We start from the raw sequence: 19686 nt of genomic DNA on the forward strand, positions 1-19686 counted from the left end.
ACAGAGAACACCTGGTGGATGATGGAAATAAAAGCTGCAAATGCCTATCTCAGCTAGTTGTGGTATTACAGAGAGATATTTCACAGCAGAAAATCAAATTCTCCAATCAGGACTCCTGCATTTTAGTTGTTGCCTGAGTCTCGGTAAATGATTTGAAGTAAATTACCCCAATGGGCTGCATTATGACTACCTTATGTTTATTACATCATTTTTGCAATGATAATTCCTAATCTATTGGTTGATTCTCTTAATAAGTTTAACCTGCTTGTTCTAAATTTTTGAGAATTTTGTGTTATAAAGGTTAAATTTGTTAATTTAAAAAGCATTGATTAAAACTTGAGTATAACTTAAATCTTCATGCCCCGGGATCATGCATCTTGCATCAGAAACTGAAAATCATGTTAAAATGGTATAGTACATTTGTAATTAAGCAGTCCAAATATAATTAAGTGTTTCATTAGATTATATGATCAGATTGCTGTTATAATTACAAATTTTGAATTTCAGTATTAAATGAATGAGCTTCAGACAAATGATAGAAATTTTGACTTGAGTTTAAGTTTGTTATGTGTTTCCATGGTCATGCTTTTAGTAAGTACCATACATGTGTTCGTTTTGATACAGAACCATGTCAATATTTTCTGGCATACAATCCTTTTCTGTTGGAGTATAATTCAAATAATAGGGATTGTTTGTTGCCTCCTCATCAACATTTTACTTTTCACCTGAAATATGTTGATCATACACTTCACAAAGATTTGGGGAATTCTTCTGTGAGGTAGGGGAGAAAGGTACTTGCAAACCCCATTAAATCATTTAATGACAGAAGCAGAAGTACCTGAGGGGCATGTTTCTCTGCTGGTACAGAGGCTGACCAGATCAAGTTGTAGTGCCCTCTAGTGGGTGTTCCATGTCATGTTAAATATTAACCAATCACAGACTAGCTTTAAAAGGTCTGCATATTTGAAGTGCAGTGAAATGAAACACACCTCCCTAGTAATTGACTGACAGACTCTGAGATTCCCAGCCAAACCATTTCAACCATTTTACTCAATTTGTAAAATTCAAGGTTGGTGTTTCGTAACACAACTACTCCTGAGATACTTCAGAAATTCCACAGTGCTAGTCAGAAGTGATTGTAAGTAACCCTTTATTGCTTGGATTATCTCCCTTTAATTATTTTTGGTGATATTTTCTTTATGAAAAAAAAAAAATTGGAAAGTTCAGATGGTGTTGGAACGATATGTTTTTAATTTTGAATAATCTTTTTGGTTCAACGGTATCCTGAGGAGTTACATGTAGTTCTGAGAGTTTCAATGGATTTAGAAATTTATTCTTCTCTAAATTGGACATATTGGATTAGAGAGGAGACTTGGAAGTTTGTTTTTTTATTAAGGTGAGGTAATAAGTTACGGAATAGGTATATAAAATGAATTCTAGTATTCTGTCAGATTTAACGTGGTTTTGGCATGACTTGGCTAAGATAAGAGAATTACACTTTTATTAAAGACATGCAAAAGTCCGGCTTCAGCAAGTGTGTTTTCTCCCCAACATGAAACTTCAACTAGTGATGGAGATATGCTCTGTATTAAGTTATCTCTCTGATGGTGGATACAGACTTCTATAATCAAGATGGCAATCATTTTAATGGCTGATTCAGAAGTTATCAGAGCTGCACATGCATAAAATCACTTCAGAGCTGCTAATGAAAGTCACTTGATAGTGAAACAGTATGGCTGATGTTTTCAAACATGTTTATATATCAGGGTACAGCTGTATAAGAAAGTAATTTGATAGACAGGTACCATGGTATCATTTGTTTTTCATTCAGTATGTTAAGTCTATAATTAGTATTACTGCTGTTTATATTGCAAACATTTTTCACTTTATATTATAGGGCTGTATTTAACCCCTTGTGACAATAACTTTACCCCAATGCAAAAAGGAGCTAACTTCGGGGCTATATTCAGTTTTCCTTGTGACAAAACCCTTGCATACAAAGCAACTGTATGTCATGTTGTTATCAGAATGAGTGATCAAACTTGCAGCCAAAGTACCTGAGGAAGGGTGGGGTGGGGGGGGGGGGGTCACCATTCTTAATTTGAATTGATTTGTTATTGAACAGTTTTGTATTATGTCTTGAGTGAAAAATTTTTTAAATGTAGAATGACTTAAAATCACGAACACATCTAAAGCCATTCTGATAAAAGATGATATAGTGCTTGCAGACTACTTAGATATATCATTAACTTAAAAACGTTATCTAAATGGGTTGAAGGTTTTGGGGTCTGATTGATTGATGATTTTGGAATGGTAGTTCAATATGCCTTGAGAGCTTGTTTAATCTGACTGGGTCATGAAGACCACAGGGGCCCTGAGATATCCTCTCTCCCACCACCCCCTACCATGTCCCCCCACCATGTCAGACATCTCTAAGCAGACTAGTTATTTATATGGACATAAAGATCAGCCGTAAGTTTCTATTAAGTGAAGAGATGGATCTTCAGATAATGAGGAACTTGTTAATGCTATATAGTTTGTGTTTTGTCCATCAACTTAAATAAGTATAACTTAATTTTGCTTATATATGTGATATGTATCCTGCATTGCATCTTAATTAACCAAAACTTTGGTCCTTACTATTGAGCCATGTAAGATGGTCAAACTTGGTCAACTAAATGGTCAGCTTAACAATGACAGATAAAGTTCAATGTCAAAGGTCAAATGGTCACAAATGGACATGACCACTGAAGGAGGTGCATGTACAAATTTGTTCTTTTTTTCCATCTTGTCATAATATATAATCATCTTTTCCATCTTGTAATAATATCATCTATTCCATCTTGTAATAATTTCATCTTGTAATAATATTTGCAGAGAGAGAGAGAGAGAGAGAGAGAGAATGCAGTAACATTCTCTTTGCAATTACCCTCGGTATGAAGATGTTTTCTATGGTGGTGGTAGGGTTCTGTTTTTACAGCCCCTCTAGGTCTCTACATGGACGCTGTTTATCAGCCACAGCTCTCTTTCTAAACCATTCATCAACAAGCCTTTATCTTCTGTAAAGAGTTTTGATAGATACACACACACACGGAAGTGAAACCCTTCTCATTTTCATAATGCTACACTTTTCCCCCCATCTGATAAGGCATGGTCTGTCTGCTTAGTGAGGAATCCTCTCTATGTAGAGGCCCCCCCTTATACTTGCGTTACATTTTCATATCAATATGGTTCATAAGTTGGATGCATTAAAGAAACATAAAAAAAAGATGAAGAGTATGATAAGGTTATTAAAGCAGATACCATCTTGTCTATAAGTCTATGGGGGATTATCAAAATATTTGGCATACCGGTACTTGGCCTCTGGAGAGAGCTGTACTGAATTATGTCCCCTTTTGTACAACATTGGGCTTCAGAGAACAGTCTTCTGATGAGAGAGAGATCTCGGTCAAGATTGAGCTCTACATTCCTGAAAATGAAGATTGTTTGGTGGTCTTCGAGTCTCTATGTGAAACTGGTTCACCACTAATAGGTTCACTTACGTAACAGGACTCCAAATAATGAGGTTATCTCGAGGTAACGTGGTGTCGTATTTTTTGGTAGAATTACTCTCCTGTCTCTGGCGTTTCGATATTTATCTCACAATTTAATCAATTCGGCTTTTGTTTTTTACATAGGTGTGACTGTTTACAAAGTGTGAACATAATTAAGGAATTTTCAAAGTTTTATTTTGAGTGAACATGAAGCCATTAAGAAAAGGGTTTAAATGATTGATAAACAGGCAACTTTTGTATGCATGTGGCAATTTAATGCAAAACAAGGTAAACCAGGTCTGATAAAAACAATAAGATTTGTGATAACAGTGTTTACGTTTCATTTAATCATCTTTAAAAGAGCCAGGGCACATTTATTTTGAAAAATATGGGATGCCAATAATTGTGTGCTCCCATGGAGTTAAACCAATATTGTGTATTACTATGATAATAAACATTTTTTTAAATGGTAGATGCTTTTTAAAAATATTTTGAAAAGGAGCGAAAATATGATATGCAATACGGGTCAGTGAATGCTGTTCTGTGGAGTTAACTAGTCATTATATGCTTTGAATACAGAATTGTTTGCAGTCAAAAATTGAATGTGGAGTTTGGAATCTTTCAAGATTTTGAGGGCTCTGAGAATGAAGGCGTTATAGATAACAAGTTACTACAGTAGCCAGCGTGATAAATATAAATGTTTACGAGAATTAGATAGCTATCAATCTGAGATGATGTTCGCCTGCTGATGTTTTAGTTGTAAAAAATGTCAATCATACAATACAATTAACATATTTTTTGGCTGATCTAATACATTATAAACATGCTGTGTTTATGACATCACTCTTTGACAGCTGGCTTATCTTTCACTTTGAATGTCTGGCAGTATGAGTGGGACAATTAGGCCAAAAGAATAATTTATCTGATTTATTGATAGATGACTGTTTTAACTGGATCATAGGGAAAATATTAAATCGAAATCTGATTTTACTATTATGAAAAAAAAAATTCAAGAAAAATTTGTAAATTGCAGCTAAATTAGCCATTTTGATTGAAATTGGTGGTAAATTTATATGAATTGAAATTGGGAATGGGATGATACAACCTTTTATTGTTTGTACTGCCAGACTGCATGAATTTGTTGCATGTGTTTGTTGACTTGCCTTTCTTGTGTTATTTAGGCTGTTAGTCCTGAGGAATATGAGAAATACCTAGAGGATCAAGTGAGTATAACACCAGTGTTTAATAAATCTACTGGAACAGACTGACAGCAGCATGATATTAGCAACTGCGAGATGAAAGCATGAAATGTTCTCATTCAAACATAATATTTAAAATCTATAGTGACAATGTCTTAAAGGTAGCAAAGATTTGTGATTTCTATTAGTTTGAAACAAGTGATTTTATTTGCATATTTGATGCATGGTTGACATTCAACAAAGGGAGGTACATGTAATTAAAATTTTGTCAGATGTTACAGAGTTATCTTCCCCTTTTGACAGGTGGGTGCCACTGAAGATTTGATTAGCCCAGACACTGTTGACGCTGTGCACGCAGGTGCCCCGGGGGCAGGGCTGTTCCAACCTGTAGATATCCGTATTCCTGTTGGACCTATCTTCAACTTCGTATCTGGTAAGTTGGCAAACTCGCTTTGTTACAGTCAGACCTACTTATTGTGATCCTGAAAACAGAGAATTCCCTGATTACACTGTATAGTGAAACACAGTGACAGTGAACATTTATAATGAATTCACACTTACAGCAAAGTGATTCTCATCCCCTGTAGTTTTAAAACAATAATTTTGGATATAACGCATTAAGTTTACAAGGAATCAAAATTTGTTCATCCCTAGTACTTCACTATGAGCGTGCTTTACTGTACAACATAGTTATTGATCTGTGTTTAATTCTGACTCGTGAGATTAACTGGGGAAAAAGTTTTTTAAAAGAACAGATAGACACTTTAGTTAATGTTACACCTGGAGAATGGAAAAAAAGTGGTCCATCAATAAACATTTTTGTTTTCGTATGTTACAGTAATATATCATATAAGTCTGCCACTTCATTTGCGTCCTTCATATTTTGTTTGGTTATTTGCAGCATATGTAGTCATGCCCTCTGGTAAGAAGGCTTATCCTAAAATACAGGACAACAAGGACGGCACGGTAACCGTTAGATACCAGCCCACGGAGACTGGACTTCACGAACTCTTCGTCAAGTACAACAATGACGACATTGAAGGTACGGCCATCAACTGAAATTTTGTGACGTGTCATTGGAAATTGTGTTCCTGGTGTCGGGTTTATTTTCTGGAGAACTGTGTGTATAGAAAAAGTGATCGGGCACTAAACTGAAGTGAAATATCGGGGTTGCTCTTCAATACTTCATTTTTTGAATGCTGAAAGAAGTGTTATAGCTCTAACAGAAGTGAGTACTATTATTATTTGAAAGAGTTTGCTGCAAGTGTGTTTTGAGGGAGGTCCAATTCTTTTGAGATAACTTTATCCTGTGGAGGTAGACCAGATAGGAGGAGGGTAATTATGCAATTAACGCATTCTCCAGAAGATTGGATGACCGGATCAAGAGAAATTTATTGATAAAGCAGATATCTCATCAGAATGCCCAGAATTCATACAATTTACTTCTCACCTCTGCATTATCTCTCTAGCAGTGGCTGCTGGCTAACTAGGGAAACAAAGAGGGAGGGAGGGGGGAGAGCTAGCTGCCAAATGATACTGATAAGGCTATAGAAGGGTTTGCTGAGTCTCTGACTGTGTAGGGAGAGGAAAGGTTTGCTGGGTCTCTGACTGTGTGTAGGGAGAGGAAAGGTTTGCTGAGTCTCTGACTGTGTGTAGGGAGAGGAAGGATAAATGGATTCCAGGAAGAGAAGACAACGGTTTAGTTTCACGCTGGATCATCTTCCAGGTTCTCTGTCACAAGCAATGCTTGATGTTGTGTTGGGGTGTCCATCCCACCATCTTGGGAGTTTCAACTGTTCATTGTGTGATAGTTTGATCGTGGTTGAAGTTTACGGATGGGCTTAGTACTTCATCCAGTGACTTGTTCCAAAAGATTTTCAATTGACCTGCTTTCATGAATTCTTTAGATTTAACACTAGTATGAGTAGACACTTGTTTCTTTCCTTGAAAACTGATGATGCATGATGTTTGTTCATTATGTATAAGGTTTGTTGATTACGTATATTTTTTCTAGTTTGCTTAATATTTTTCTTGATTGCGTATGATGTTTCTCACAGGAAGTCCATTCAAGTTCCACGTGGACGCAGTTAATAGTGGTCATGTGACCGCTTATGGACCAGGACTTTGTCATGGAATTGTCAACGAGCCAGCAGAATTCACCATAGTAACCAAGGATGCTGGTGCAGGTAAGTCATGTGGGGTCATAGCAACAAAGCATAGAAAATTCACCAAAATTTTCCATATTTCATAAAATATTGTAGTTTTAAAAAAGTTGGTGGTTTATAGATGTAGAGAGAGGGAGGAATTCTTGTGTGAAATCTAACAGTTATGTAATGCTTTCTATTGAGGAGAAGCATATTTGCCCTCTAATCACCCTGACATTTAGTGATATTAAGCTTTGACATGCAATAGATAAAGGCATAGATGTAGGTGTATGGGGGTATTGCTTTTGTTTGTTTTGAATTTCTGCACAAGAAGGACTTCTAAAGGAGATTTTATTTAACATTTCTTTTTATATGAATGTTTATTTAAAGAATGAACATTTAATTAGGTTTGTAATTGAGTTTGTCACAGATCTTAAAATTAGCATCCATGTTAGAATGATATTTGTAGAGATTTCTGGAGGTGTAATATTAACAGCTTATTTCTGAAAGCCTTTGCAATTTAGCTGGATTAAAAGACGGATACCTTGCAGGAATTTGATTTGGGACTTAATTTAGTGAATACCTTTTGTGTGAATCGTTAGATTGACTTTCCTTGTTTAATGTCAGACTCTATTTAGTGAATACCTTTTGTTGTGTGAATCGTTAGGTGGACTTTCCCTGGCTATTGAGGGCCCCTCTAAGACTGAGATCAAATGTGTGGACAATGGAGATGGAACCTGTACCGTCAGCTACATCCCCACCGCCCCAGGAGAGTACAACATCACCGTCAAATTCGCAGATAGCCACATCTCAGGGTCACCATTCACTGCCAAGATCAGTCGTAAGTTTTTATCATCACTCCAACACTGTGATAGTGTTAGGCATAACTGTTCATGGGGATTTAGGAGAGGGTGGATATGACACCATGATATTCTATTTACATGTACACACACACACACACACACACACACACATGCACACAGCCCCCCCATGAAGGAGAGCCATGTTTTGTTTTTGAAGGAATTGAATTTTTCATCTCAATATTTCATACATTAGTCTTAAATCAGGTAGGGAGAGGAAATTTCCATCAAATTTTTTATCATAAGTTAAAAACTCATAGGCTGTACAATATCTGAAAGGATAATATGATTTTTGTCTTTGTGTAATGCAGTTAATGCAGGGTTAACATGTTTAGGTGTTCATGTGATATATGTAGTCTGTAGTACTGTTCTAAGATTGAAAAAGTAAATAGTAAGGAAATGTTCGCTATATTGATTTTTGTTTTATTACTATTGTGGTAATTTGCCAATTGTTCATTCACAACAATCTTGACATTTGATTTGGTAAACTTCACTGAGTTTCAATTAACACCTTGCCATTCTCTTTTTATAGCGACTTCTGGTGAGCCCCGTAGAAAGGCCCAAATCGGCCGCAGCAGTGAGGTGTCTCTGAAGGTCATGGAACAAGACATCAACAACTTGACGGCCAGCATCCGATCACCGTCTGGACGTGAGGAGCCATGTCTGCTGAAACGACTAGCCAATGGACATTTAGGTAAGGAATGACCGTAGTGCCGTTATGACGGCTATTGTGTGATGATGATTTGCACTGTAAAACGTGTGCTGATTTTGTGTTGTTTATTTACAATTTTCAGGATGCGTATTTTCGGGTATGTTCGGTAGAGTATGCTGTCAGTAGCAACTGAAAGTTTAAAAAAGATTGTGCAACAGCATATAATGAAAACATGAAATATAACAAATATAATGTATATGTGTATACTGTACATCAATTAGAATACGTATGTGTTGTTTTATAGCTAAATGTATGACTCATCGAAATGAAATATACCTGTGTTATTTTCCATACTGTGACAAACATATTCGCCATGTCAACTCGTGGGATAAACGTGTACGATCTCTCTCCGTGTATCTGTCTCTCTCACTGCCCATCTCTCTGTTTCTCTCCTGTTGAAGCATGTCTCTGTCTGTCTTTCTCTCTCTGTTTTTCTCTCACTGTCTTTTTCTTTGTCTCTCACTTTGTCTATTGTCTTTCTCTCTCTGTCTGTCTGTCTCTCTTTATATCAAAGCATGACATATAGTGCATACGTGTACATTTCAGGAATTTCTTTCACACCCCGTGAGGTAGGAGAACACTTAGTCAATGTCTTCAGAAATGGACAACATATTAATGGCAGCCCCTTCAAGATCATCGTTGGAGAAAGTGAACTGGGCAATGCCAGCAAGGTCAGGGTGGCTGGACAAGGTCTGCAGAATGGCATGGCCAATGAAGTGAACGAATTCATGGTGGATACCAGAGATGCAGGTAAAGAATGGGGCTGACCAGTGGTCTGTTACAGAAATATTAGACTTAGTAAGGAGTGGTCTGTTATAGAAATATTAGGCTAGGTAAAGAATGGGGCTGACCAGTGGTCTGTTACAGAAATATTAGGCTTGGTAAGGAATGGGACTGGCCAGTGGTCTGTTACAGAAACGTTAGGCTTAGTAAGGAATGGGGCTGACCAGTGGTCTGTTAAAGAAACATTAGGTTTACAAGATTACCACAAGAATCTAACTATTTGTTAAATCACTACTTTTTAAAGGTGATGTCATTCAAACAATACACTATTTCTTCTCATACAAAGAAAATTTGACTTTATGAAAATATTCACATTATTTTTAATGGGTACATGCATGTACATTAAACCAAATAAAGATTTTGGATTAGAGGGTTGATTATCGACTTTGATTAAATTGACCATTGGTCTTGTGACAGGATATGGTGGACTAAGCCTGTCCATTGAAGGCCCCAGTAAAGCTGACATCGAATGTTTGGACAACGAAGACGGTTCATGTCGTGTCACTTACAAACCCACAGAACCCGGAAACTACATCGTCAACATCAAATTCTCAGATGAACACGTACCAGGTAAGTTTTCATGAACCCGCACTAGGTATAAAGTTCTTATGAACCCACACTAGGTATAAAGTTCTTATGAACCCACACTAGGTATAAAGTTCTTATGAACCCGCACTAGGTATTAAGTTCTTATGAACCTGCACTAGATATCAAGTTCTCATGAACCCGCACTAGGTATCAAGTTCTCATGAACCCGCACTAGGTATAAAGTTCTTATGAACCCACACTAGGTATAAAGTTCTTATGAACCCGCACTAGGTATAAAGTTCTTATGAACCCGCACTAGGTATAAAGTTCTTATGAACCCGCACTAGGTATAAAGTTTTGATGAAAATGTACCAGGTACTCTCTGGTGAGCAATATACCAGGTACTCTCTGGTGAATGAAATTATTCATTGACAATTTGTTCTGGAACTTTTGAAACAACTATTGAAAAATTAAAGGTTGATTCTTTTCTTGATTTTAAATTAAAATCATAGGAGTATTTTGTCTTTCTCACTAATTTATAACAATTTGCAGACATTTCTTATTATAAAGGAAGTCATCTATTTGAAAACCAGTATTTGACAATACACATAGAGGTGCAATGACACATTTTCTATATTTTTTGTTTTGTTGAATGGCTGTTAAGAACTGTCCTGATCAGATTTGATTGGCTGATAAGAACTGTCCTGATCAGATTTGATTGGTTATTAAGAACTTTCTTTACCAGATGTGATTGATTGTTAAGAACTGTCCTGACTAAGTTTGATTGGCTGTTAAGAACTGTCTTTACAGATTTGATTGGCTGTTAAGAACTATCTTGACCAGATTTGATTGGCTGATAAGAACTGTCCTGACCAGATTTGTTTGTTTCTAACAGGTTCTCCTTTCAATGTCGCCGTCGGTGGGGAACCATCTTCCAGAATGACGGAGAGAATTACACGCCACCGTGAGGCAGCCGACATCACTCACATCGGAAGTCAGTGTGAGCTCAGTCTCAAGATTCCAGGTGGGTACTCGAGCGTGCTCACAAAGACTCAAACAAGTACTCACGATACAGTAGAATCAGTCTCAGTTTTCTCTACAAGATACGTCGTTCTTCACGTTCTTACGTAGACTTGTGTCAATGTATGATTTGTGTGTAAATAAATGGCCGTACTCGAGTATTACTCGCAAAGACTCACACAACTGCTCACTCAGTCTGGGTCTTCTCTATGAAGTTCCTTTGCCTTGTTCACATTCTTTTGAAAAATGGTATCAATATTTCATTAATGGGTAGATACTGGCAGTGTTGAGATGCTCTCTTTTAAATGAAGACACGAGAGATTCTGGAAATAAGTGGTTAAAGTGGAGCTTAGATTTTTATCTTGTTTGGGTCAGGAGAGGAGCAGTTTTGTTGAAAGCATAAGTAGAATTGTAAATTAGTGAATAAATGAAGAGGAGAAACAAATTATGCAACACAGCAGTCTTGGGCTATTTATATTTTTATAGATCGTATATATTATATGAGAAATAGCAGCCATGCTTCATTTTATGTCTTTATGAGCTAATTAAAGAAAGTGAATTTTGTAGCTTTGTTTTTGATAAAGATGTGATACAACATCCCACACGTTAAACATACAACATATAAATCTGAAATACTGCAATTATATTAAATGTACACCGTCAATAATTAGTGATAAATTGTCCATCAGAAAAAATAATGTGTTGATTGGTAGTTTCATTAGATACAGTATTTTAGTATAGCCTCCACTAATCCCTGACAGACTGATGTATATTGACATTTTATTGGAAACATTTGTTGTTTACAAACATTAGTTCTACAGATTTGAAAATTTAATTAAAAGTGTGTACAAGCTGAGAAGTGAGATCAAATAAACACCAATCGCACGCTAATTTAGGGCCTCGAATCTGGAATCAGGAAATTAATGTAATTCTTTAAGTGTGCTACAGACTGATGGCGGGAGAACAGGCATGTTTGTTCAGAATCTCGTCCAAACATTTTGTCTGCTGTAGTGATCTTCTACATGATGCACTACACAGGAAGTTGGCAGAGGATCAGAAGCCTGGCTCTACTTGCAGCTTCCCCCTGGATTAACTTTCATTTTGCAAACATTCCATTCATATCTGATTTACGTGCAGGCTTTGATGCAGACCCTGATATTCATAGACAACCTCGTTAATCTTCATTGAAATCTTTTATGTGCCTTGTAAAGCACTTCTGCAAATTTCATTTCTTTTCATATCAAAGTACTTTTCTTGTCTAATTTGAAGATGATTTGATATAAATAACTGTCATAAAGGAGTTGTTAAAATCTGTTCTGCATTATTTATTTTTAGTCGCATTCTTTGCGAGATTCGCTCATTATCAAGAGGAAATTCAAACTACATCAGGTAAACTAGTTGCCATGGTAAAGTTTGTTGTTGTTACCATGGAGATGCTTGTGGAGTTTTCCTTCCTCTGAGACAACAATTACCCTAAATACCTGAGTACTAAAGAAACATAAAAAAGATAAATTCAATATTCAGATAATTATACAGACTCCTATGGAACAAAAAATTCTGATCAAACCCATTCAAACCCAGCACTGAAACAAATTTTGTTGGTATGAAACCCAATGTGCTTGTTTTGTTAAAAGCAGAGTATAATGTCATCCATTTTTAGTTTAGTTTAGTTTTATCCACTTATTTTAGTCTTTCCAGGTGTGAATTTTGACCTTACATTTACAGGTGTGAATTCTGACAGTGTTTGTTTTATTCTGCATTTGGTGTATATTCCTGTTACAAACTTATTTGTCTGTATAATAAATGCACTATGTGCAAGTGCTTGATCTGATAGAACTCCATGTGTGTTTTGTTTATAGCTTGACGACACAGAACTACATGTATTTACATGTGTTTTGTTCATAACTTGACCACTCAAGATCTTTATGAATACATCTAGTGATGCATTCTTGTCTATCTTTGTAGGAACCAGTCCTTTCGATATGACTGCTTCGGTCACTAGTCCCTCTGGTGTGACCGAGTTGTGTGACATAGTCAGCCTGGACGATAACCAATATAGCATCAAGTTTGTTCCCAAGGAGATGGGTGTCCACACAGTTAGTGTAAAACACAAGGACATGCACATCCCAGGTAGGTCAAAGGTCACCCAATCATTAGCAATTTACATTTATACTAAGAATCAGAATTAACCAAAGCGTTAATACGAAGAAGATTGAAGGTCTAAAATTGTTGAGATTGTTGTCAGTTCAAAATTTGTTGGTGTTTTATAATGTTTTTTGTAAGACTAACTCAGTTATGTCGAATGACTTGCCACCAAAAAAAGTCTATATTATTCATGTTTAGTATTGTGACTCAATGGAAGACCACTGTTGTAATGCTTTGCAAAAAGTCTGTTTGAGTTCTCTGCGTAACAGTTGCTAGATTTTGTAGGAAACCCATTTGAGTTCACTGTTGCTTTGTTTTACAGGAAGTCTGTTTGATTTTACTGTTGCTAGGTTTTGTAAGAGGCCGTTTGAGTTCACTGTTGCTTTGTTTTACAGGAAGTCCGTTTGAGTTCACTGTTGGCCCCATCACTGGAGGTGGATCACACAAAGTCCATGCTGCTGGTCCAGGTCTGGATAAAGGAGAAATCAACCAACCATGTAAGTTTTTATGGTGGATCAAGGATTTTCTCGGTTGTAGTAAAAAGTAATCATGTAAAATTTTGCTGATAGAATGACAGAGATGAAATGGGAATTTTCAGACTGGGTTCAAGTGGTTTTTGGTGTGCTATTTGTTAAATGTATTTAACTTTGAAGTGATTTCTAATGGTAAATAATGAAGCCTTGCATAAAGAATTATTTTCAATTCCCAGGTGAATTTAACATCTACACAAGAGAGGCTGGAGCTGGAGGCTTGTCCATCGCCGTGGAGGGTCCCTCTAAGGCTGAACTGGACTTTGATGACCGTAAGGACGGTTCTTGTGGTGTGAAGTACGTTGTCACTGAGCCAGGAGAGTATCTGGTGTCAGTTAAATTCAACGACGAGCACATCCCCGAGTCTCCATTCAAGGTGTACGTCACACCCAGCATTGGGGATGCTCGAAAATTGTCCGTGGCAGCTCTGCAACAGAAGGGATTGCAGGTAGGTTCTGTCTGCATAATATCGCAATTTTGGAACAATAATCAACTGCTGCAGTAAATGGGATCTAATTTTAGTTACCCATTTGCTGTACATGGTAGCTAGGTGTTGTTGGTGTCAGCTAGTAGAAATGTTTTTGTGCCTTGATCTGCTCAACATTTTTTTTTAGATTTATGAAATATTAGGATGAAAATTGTAGAAAATAAGTTAAATGCTAGGCAAAATTAGCTGTTTGATTCTCAGGCCAAATGTTTTTGAAAATGAAATTGAATGTGTCAGGCAGGTGTTTTTAAAATCCATTTTCTCTCAGCTGTAGCATGATGGAGTTACTTCTCATTGTTTGAGTGGGGTTTCAATAAATGTACAAACTGAATTTTTAAACAGGTAATATCATTCCATACACTTTGAGCCTTAAACATTCTCACCATTATCTGACGATTATACATATATCTATTACTTTCAACCACCCAATAAAAATATCCTGTTATCCTAAAACTTTACTTAAGTTTGAGTTAGTGTACTTATGTCAGTGGATTTAGTGGTGAAGCAGGAATACTATGATTTATGGTTGCACTAGAAATACAAAAATCTCTATTCGTCCATTATCAAACAGAACAAAACGACAAATCATGATTACACCAAGTAGTGCATCAGCTCCTGTATAATGCATTGATATAATTGAGCAATGCGGAAATCATCTTGACATCCCAAATGTCTGCTTTGCTTTCTCTCATTGAATCAGAGACTTGGCTTGTAAATGTGTGCTGGATGTTTAGTATGATGCTGAAGTGCTGGACAAGGATTTTATTTAAGCCCTAAATACTTTTACTTCCAGGTTGGAAAACCAGCAGCTTTTGTTGTTAACTATAATGGTGCTTCGAAGGGTAAACTCAGAGCTAGAGTTGTCTCCCCATCAGGAACTGAGGAAGAGGCTCTGATTCAGGAAATCGATGATGGTAAGACTAACTCTGTCTGGTCTAGTGCGTTTTGTAATTCACTTGTTTCCTCGGGTTGTTTTTTGCTATAAATTCTTTACTTACGTTAATAGTAAACTAATTAAAAAAATGACAATTTAGTAACAGTAACTATGTTTGTTATCAGGAGAGTATGCAGTCCGATTTATCCCCCGAGAAAATGGAGTCCACAATGTGTTTGTAACATTTGATGGGTGCGATATCCCAGACAGTCCTTTCAGAATCCTGGTCGGCAAAGTGGACGCTGACCCAGGCATGGTCACTGCTTCAGGGGACGGTCTCCGCACCGGACAGACAGGTAGGACCAACAGCAGATTCAGAACTCTACAGGGAAATGGAATATTACTGGTTTTGATATTTAATCAGCCATGAAATATACTCCCTAGTGATGATATTGTACTACCTTGTGTTTTTTCTATTAATGAACAGTGTTATTTCTTTAGGGGTAGATATCAATACTTTATAGTGGTTACACTATTTCCTTCACAACATAAAATGACTGAGTTTAGAGAGAATTGAATTTAGTATATGAGACTGATTTCCTTGCTCCTGTATTTAGGACAGACCTGTAAATTCATGGTGAACACCTGTAATGCTGGAGCAGGTGCTTTAGCTGTCACAGTGGAGGGTCCCTCTAAGGTGAAACTGGAGTGTAAAGAGGTTGATGAGGGTTATGAATTCACGTACAGCCCCACCGCCCCAGGAGATTACATGATCACCATCAGATATTCTGGAGTCAACATAGCTGGCAGTCCATTCAAAGCCAAGATTGAAGGTATGAATTCACATTCTGTTATACTGTTCATGTTTTCTGTTTGGTGTTATTGTCCATAGACACGAGGTAACACTGTATTATCAACTGTAACAATTCGTGATATTGACCAGATACACACAAGGTAATACTGTATTATCAGCTGTGTAACAATTCGTGATATTGACCAGATAGACAGAAAGTAACACTGTATTATCAGCTGTGTAACAATTCATGATATTGACCAGATAGACAGAAGTGAACACTGTATTATCAGCTGTGTAACAATTCATGATATTGACCAGATAGACAGAAGGGAACACTGTATTGTCAGCTGTGTAACAATTCATGATATTGACCAGATGTTTGACATTTTTCTCAGGTCCAGGAAAACCAAGTGGATACCATGAACAAGCCTCCGTTGTCGTGGAAACAGTCACTAAGACCAGTGTTATGTCCAAGTTTAGTGGTCTTCAGAAGTTCCAGTCAGATGCCAATCGATGCACGGCTGAAGGAATGGGTCTGAAGAAGGCATTCAGAGGAAAACAGGCCACGTTTAGTGTGGACACCTCACAAGCTGGTAAGCACAGTACTTCACTTATAATGAACACTCTTAAAGCGAATTCATACTTATAACGAACACACTTATAGCAAATTCATACTTATAATGAATTCATGTTTATTGCAATGTGATGTTTATTCCACCATGATAAAAAAATAACGAAACTTAACCGTGTTTCACTATACATCACATCAGGGAGTTAAATCTGGGAAAGAAGATTTTGAAACGTAAAATCTTGTTTTATGCTCAGATTGCTTGTAACATTTGATGATAGGCCATCAATCTCTGTGTATAAAATTATCATCTGTATGTAAATAATTAGTAATACCCACTGCTAATTGTTTCCTAGGTAACAACATGATGTTTGTTGGAATGATGGGCCCCAAAGGACCATGTGAAGAACTATGTGTCAAAAATCAAGGAGGCTATGTGTACAAAATTAACTACATCGTCCGCGAGCGTGGAGATTACATGCTCATAGTCAAGTGGGGCGACCAGCAAATCCCTGGCAGCCCATTTTGTGTACATGTTGATTAGAGTGTGTGAGGATTTCTCTAGGTTTTTCAAATTATGTGTGGCGTAAAATATATATTATATATATTCATTTATTTTCATCACATGACAAACATTTTTTTTTTATCTCATGTGTAACATTTTCATAAGAATGTCAACAGATCTGAAAGCCACAGAACAAGTTCCTATTTCAAAATGGTGCTGAAACAAATGTTAATATGTTTTCATAGGATTGATAATTGCTAGGTGCATACTAGTATTTACGAATCGAGACACTAGATCTGCGCGTGCTCAGTCTTTAGGTAGGTTGGTAATATTTTAGTATACTGTGCACCGTGTCTGATGTAGGAAGGATATATACTTATTACCCAAATTTAATGAGTGGGGAATTTTTTTTTTATTTCCATGCCTGCTCTATCAGTTATGCTTGATCCATATCAAATGCTCAAATATTTATATAAATCTAGAAATTTATATGTTTGGGAGTCGAGGGCATTGTTCGAATTAATATGCAGTGCACTATATATGAATTGTGCTATGTGTGCATCTTGCCATTTAATGACCTGCAAGGTGACATGAGTTAGACATTGTACATTTGGACTTGGTCCAATGATTTTATTTTGTGTCATTTTGTATGAATTTTAGAAATCATATTTTGCAATACCCTTCCATCAAACTCTACACGAGCTTCCCAATATTTGGCGTGAATTACGGGCGTATTAAGTGGTTGAGTTTATGTATATATACGCTGTATGATAATATGTGATTGCTATCTTGTCTTGTTACTATCATAGGTATGTAATATAACATGTTAACAAATGCAATACTAATGTTTTAATGGATTGTTACTCAAAAATCTTCATGTGCAATTATTACATTGCAAGATAACAAGAAGAAAAAAATTTGTTTTTCGTCATTTTTTGTTATATTAATTTTCTTTGTTAGGTGTAATTTTATTACTGTTTCTTGTTATTTAAGTATAATTAATTATATTTTAAATTATCATAATATTATTATTTCATAACGCAGCCTTATTGTTGATTCAGTTTGATATACAATATTAAGATACACAAGTTTTAGTTACCATGGTTATCGAGATCTGTCACAATTCCTGTTCGTGACCTTCAGAATTGTAGACCCAGTTCTACACAATGTACCAATTTATTTTGATACAGATTTAAATTTAAAATGTAGTTCAATTAGTTTACATATGTAACGGTTGAAAAACGTGGCATTTATTGACTAGGAACGAGTACATATTTTTTCTCGTGTATTTTATTTTTTAAATTTACACCTATAGTTAGGCTTAGCCCCACCCCCTTTCGCATGATTGTCACGTGGTCATAATTGAGCTGCCCTTTCCACTTTTTTTACCACTAGATGTTGCATGTCCTGTATGAGAAAGAGTTCTATTGCTACTGTTATTGTGTAAGCTGAATTATAAAAATAAATCTATTGAAACAGTAATATTAGTGTGTGATGTTGGGGAAAATCATGTTGGGGTGTTTCTAGTTCATTTTTTTTTTTTTTTTTTTTTTTTCATTTTCTATTCTTTTGACACCCCACAACGAAGTTTAGAGGTTCCATGTAAACATGATTACATTTTTAAAAAATGCAAAAGAAAAAAAAAATTGTGCTGGCTGACAGAAGTGGGTTCATTTGGGGGCTGACATGATGATGTTACAACTACCATGTAATTTTTAGCTCAACTGAACTGAAAACTCGAGCGAGTTATTCTGATAACCTTTTGTCTGTCTGTCCATAAACTTTTCACATTTTCGTCCTCTCCAGAACCATTGGGCCAATTCCAATCAAACTTGGTAAAAATCATCCTTGGGTAATGGGGATGCAAGTTTGTTCAAAGGAAGGTCATGCCTCTTTCAAAGGGGAGATAATCAATGAAAATGCAAAAATAGGGTGGGTCATTTAAAAATCTTATGAAGAACCACTGTACCAGAAAAGTTCACATTTGCATGAAAGCTTCTGATATAGTACAGATTCAAGTTTGTTAACATCATGGCCCTAGGGGTAGGGTGGGGCCACAAGGGGGGATCAAAGTTTTATGTACAAATATCTATAGAGAATCTTTAAAAATCTTCCCCTCAAGAAAGGAAGGGGAAAGGGAAAAAAGTTCAAATTTTCCTGCCAGCTTTCTGACATGATGCAGATTCAAGTTTATTAAAATCATGGCTCCCGTAGATAGGGTAGGTCCACAACAGGGGATCAAAGTTTTACATGCAAATGTATAGGAAACATTTTTAAAGCGATATAAGTGCCTGTGTGTTGTAAAAATGGTTGGAAAACGGGTTGAGAATATTGAAGAAATTGGAGCTGATATTGAGGTTCGTACAAAACTCGGTCATTCGGTGATGCAGATTTTTACTGATTTGGGGGAAGTTTATGGGTCTGATAAGGTATCTTACAAATGTATGAGACAGTTCGTAGGTGGAGTGTGACTGTAACAGGCAAGGCAAATGTTTAAAAAGTCAGGGAAATAATTGAAAGTGATGGCAGATACACGATTCTTGATATTGCCAAAGCTGTTGGCATATCACTATCGCGGGTGCATTTCATTTTGAAGCGTATTTTGAAAGTACGAAAGATTTCTGCCAGATGGATACCGCATATATTGACAGATGACCAAAAACGGGTACGGGTACAAACCGTTAAGCAATTATTAAAAATGCTTCCCAAATTCAATCAAAGAAAATTTGCAAACATTGTTACTGGTGACGAAACATGGGTTCACTATTTCGAACCAGTAAGAAAAATTGGAAACAAAATATGGATAACTAAACACGGTAGAAGGCCTGTAGTTGGTTAAAAAGAACCATAAGCACAAAGGTTCTTTATTGCATATTCTCCTCATGTGATGGTATAGCCGTACAAACGGTGCCGAAGGGCAAAAGTGTTACAGGTCGGTATTACCGAGATGTACTAAAAAAAGCTCAAGAAATATTATCATAAACGACGCCCTGTGTCAGGAT

At 36.5% G+C, this 19686-nt stretch overlaps 1 protein-coding gene across 34 annotated transcripts in view; it reads left to right on the top strand.

The window, feature by feature from the left end:
• Positions 1–18166, top strand: part of LOC125656853 (filamin-A-like) — a 74838-nt gene extending 56672 nt beyond the window's left edge. For 18 of the 34 annotated variants that reach the window (XM_056144461.1, XM_056144462.1, XM_056144464.1 and 15 more), the window contains 18 exons: positions 4715–4756; positions 5036–5165; positions 5634–5774; positions 6790–6918; positions 7544–7717; positions 8269–8430; positions 8995–9198; positions 9649–9801; positions 10655–10783; positions 12115–12168; positions 12745–12909; positions 13320–13421; positions 13634–13902; positions 14735–14855; positions 15001–15171; positions 15433–15648; positions 16007–16204; positions 16536–18166. In XM_056144461.1, the coding sequence (XP_056000436.1) occupies positions 4715–4756; positions 5036–5165; positions 5634–5774; positions 6790–6918; positions 7544–7717; positions 8269–8430; positions 8995–9198; positions 9649–9801; positions 10655–10783; positions 12115–12168; positions 12745–12909; positions 13320–13421; positions 13634–13902; positions 14735–14855; positions 15001–15171; positions 15433–15648; positions 16007–16204; positions 16536–16723 (2748 nt within the window). In that variant the 3' untranslated portion in view covers positions 16724–18166. The remainder of the gene's footprint in view (positions 1–4714; positions 4757–5035; positions 5166–5633; positions 5775–6789; positions 6919–7543; positions 7718–8268; positions 8431–8994; positions 9199–9648; positions 9802–10654; positions 10784–12114; positions 12169–12744; positions 12910–13319; positions 13422–13633; positions 13903–14734; positions 14856–15000; positions 15172–15432; positions 15649–16006; positions 16205–16535) is intronic. The other 16 variants (XM_048887459.2, XM_056144466.1, XM_056144474.1 and 13 more) reach the window with 3 other exon arrangements.
• The last annotated feature ends 1520 nt before the right edge of the window (positions 18167–19686 follow it).

Source organism: Ostrea edulis, chromosome 7 (genome assembly GCF_947568905.1).
Source record: "Ostrea edulis chromosome 7, xbOstEdul1.1, whole genome shotgun sequence".
NCBI classification, from domain to species: Eukaryota; Metazoa; Mollusca; class Bivalvia; order Ostreida; family Ostreidae; genus Ostrea; species Ostrea edulis.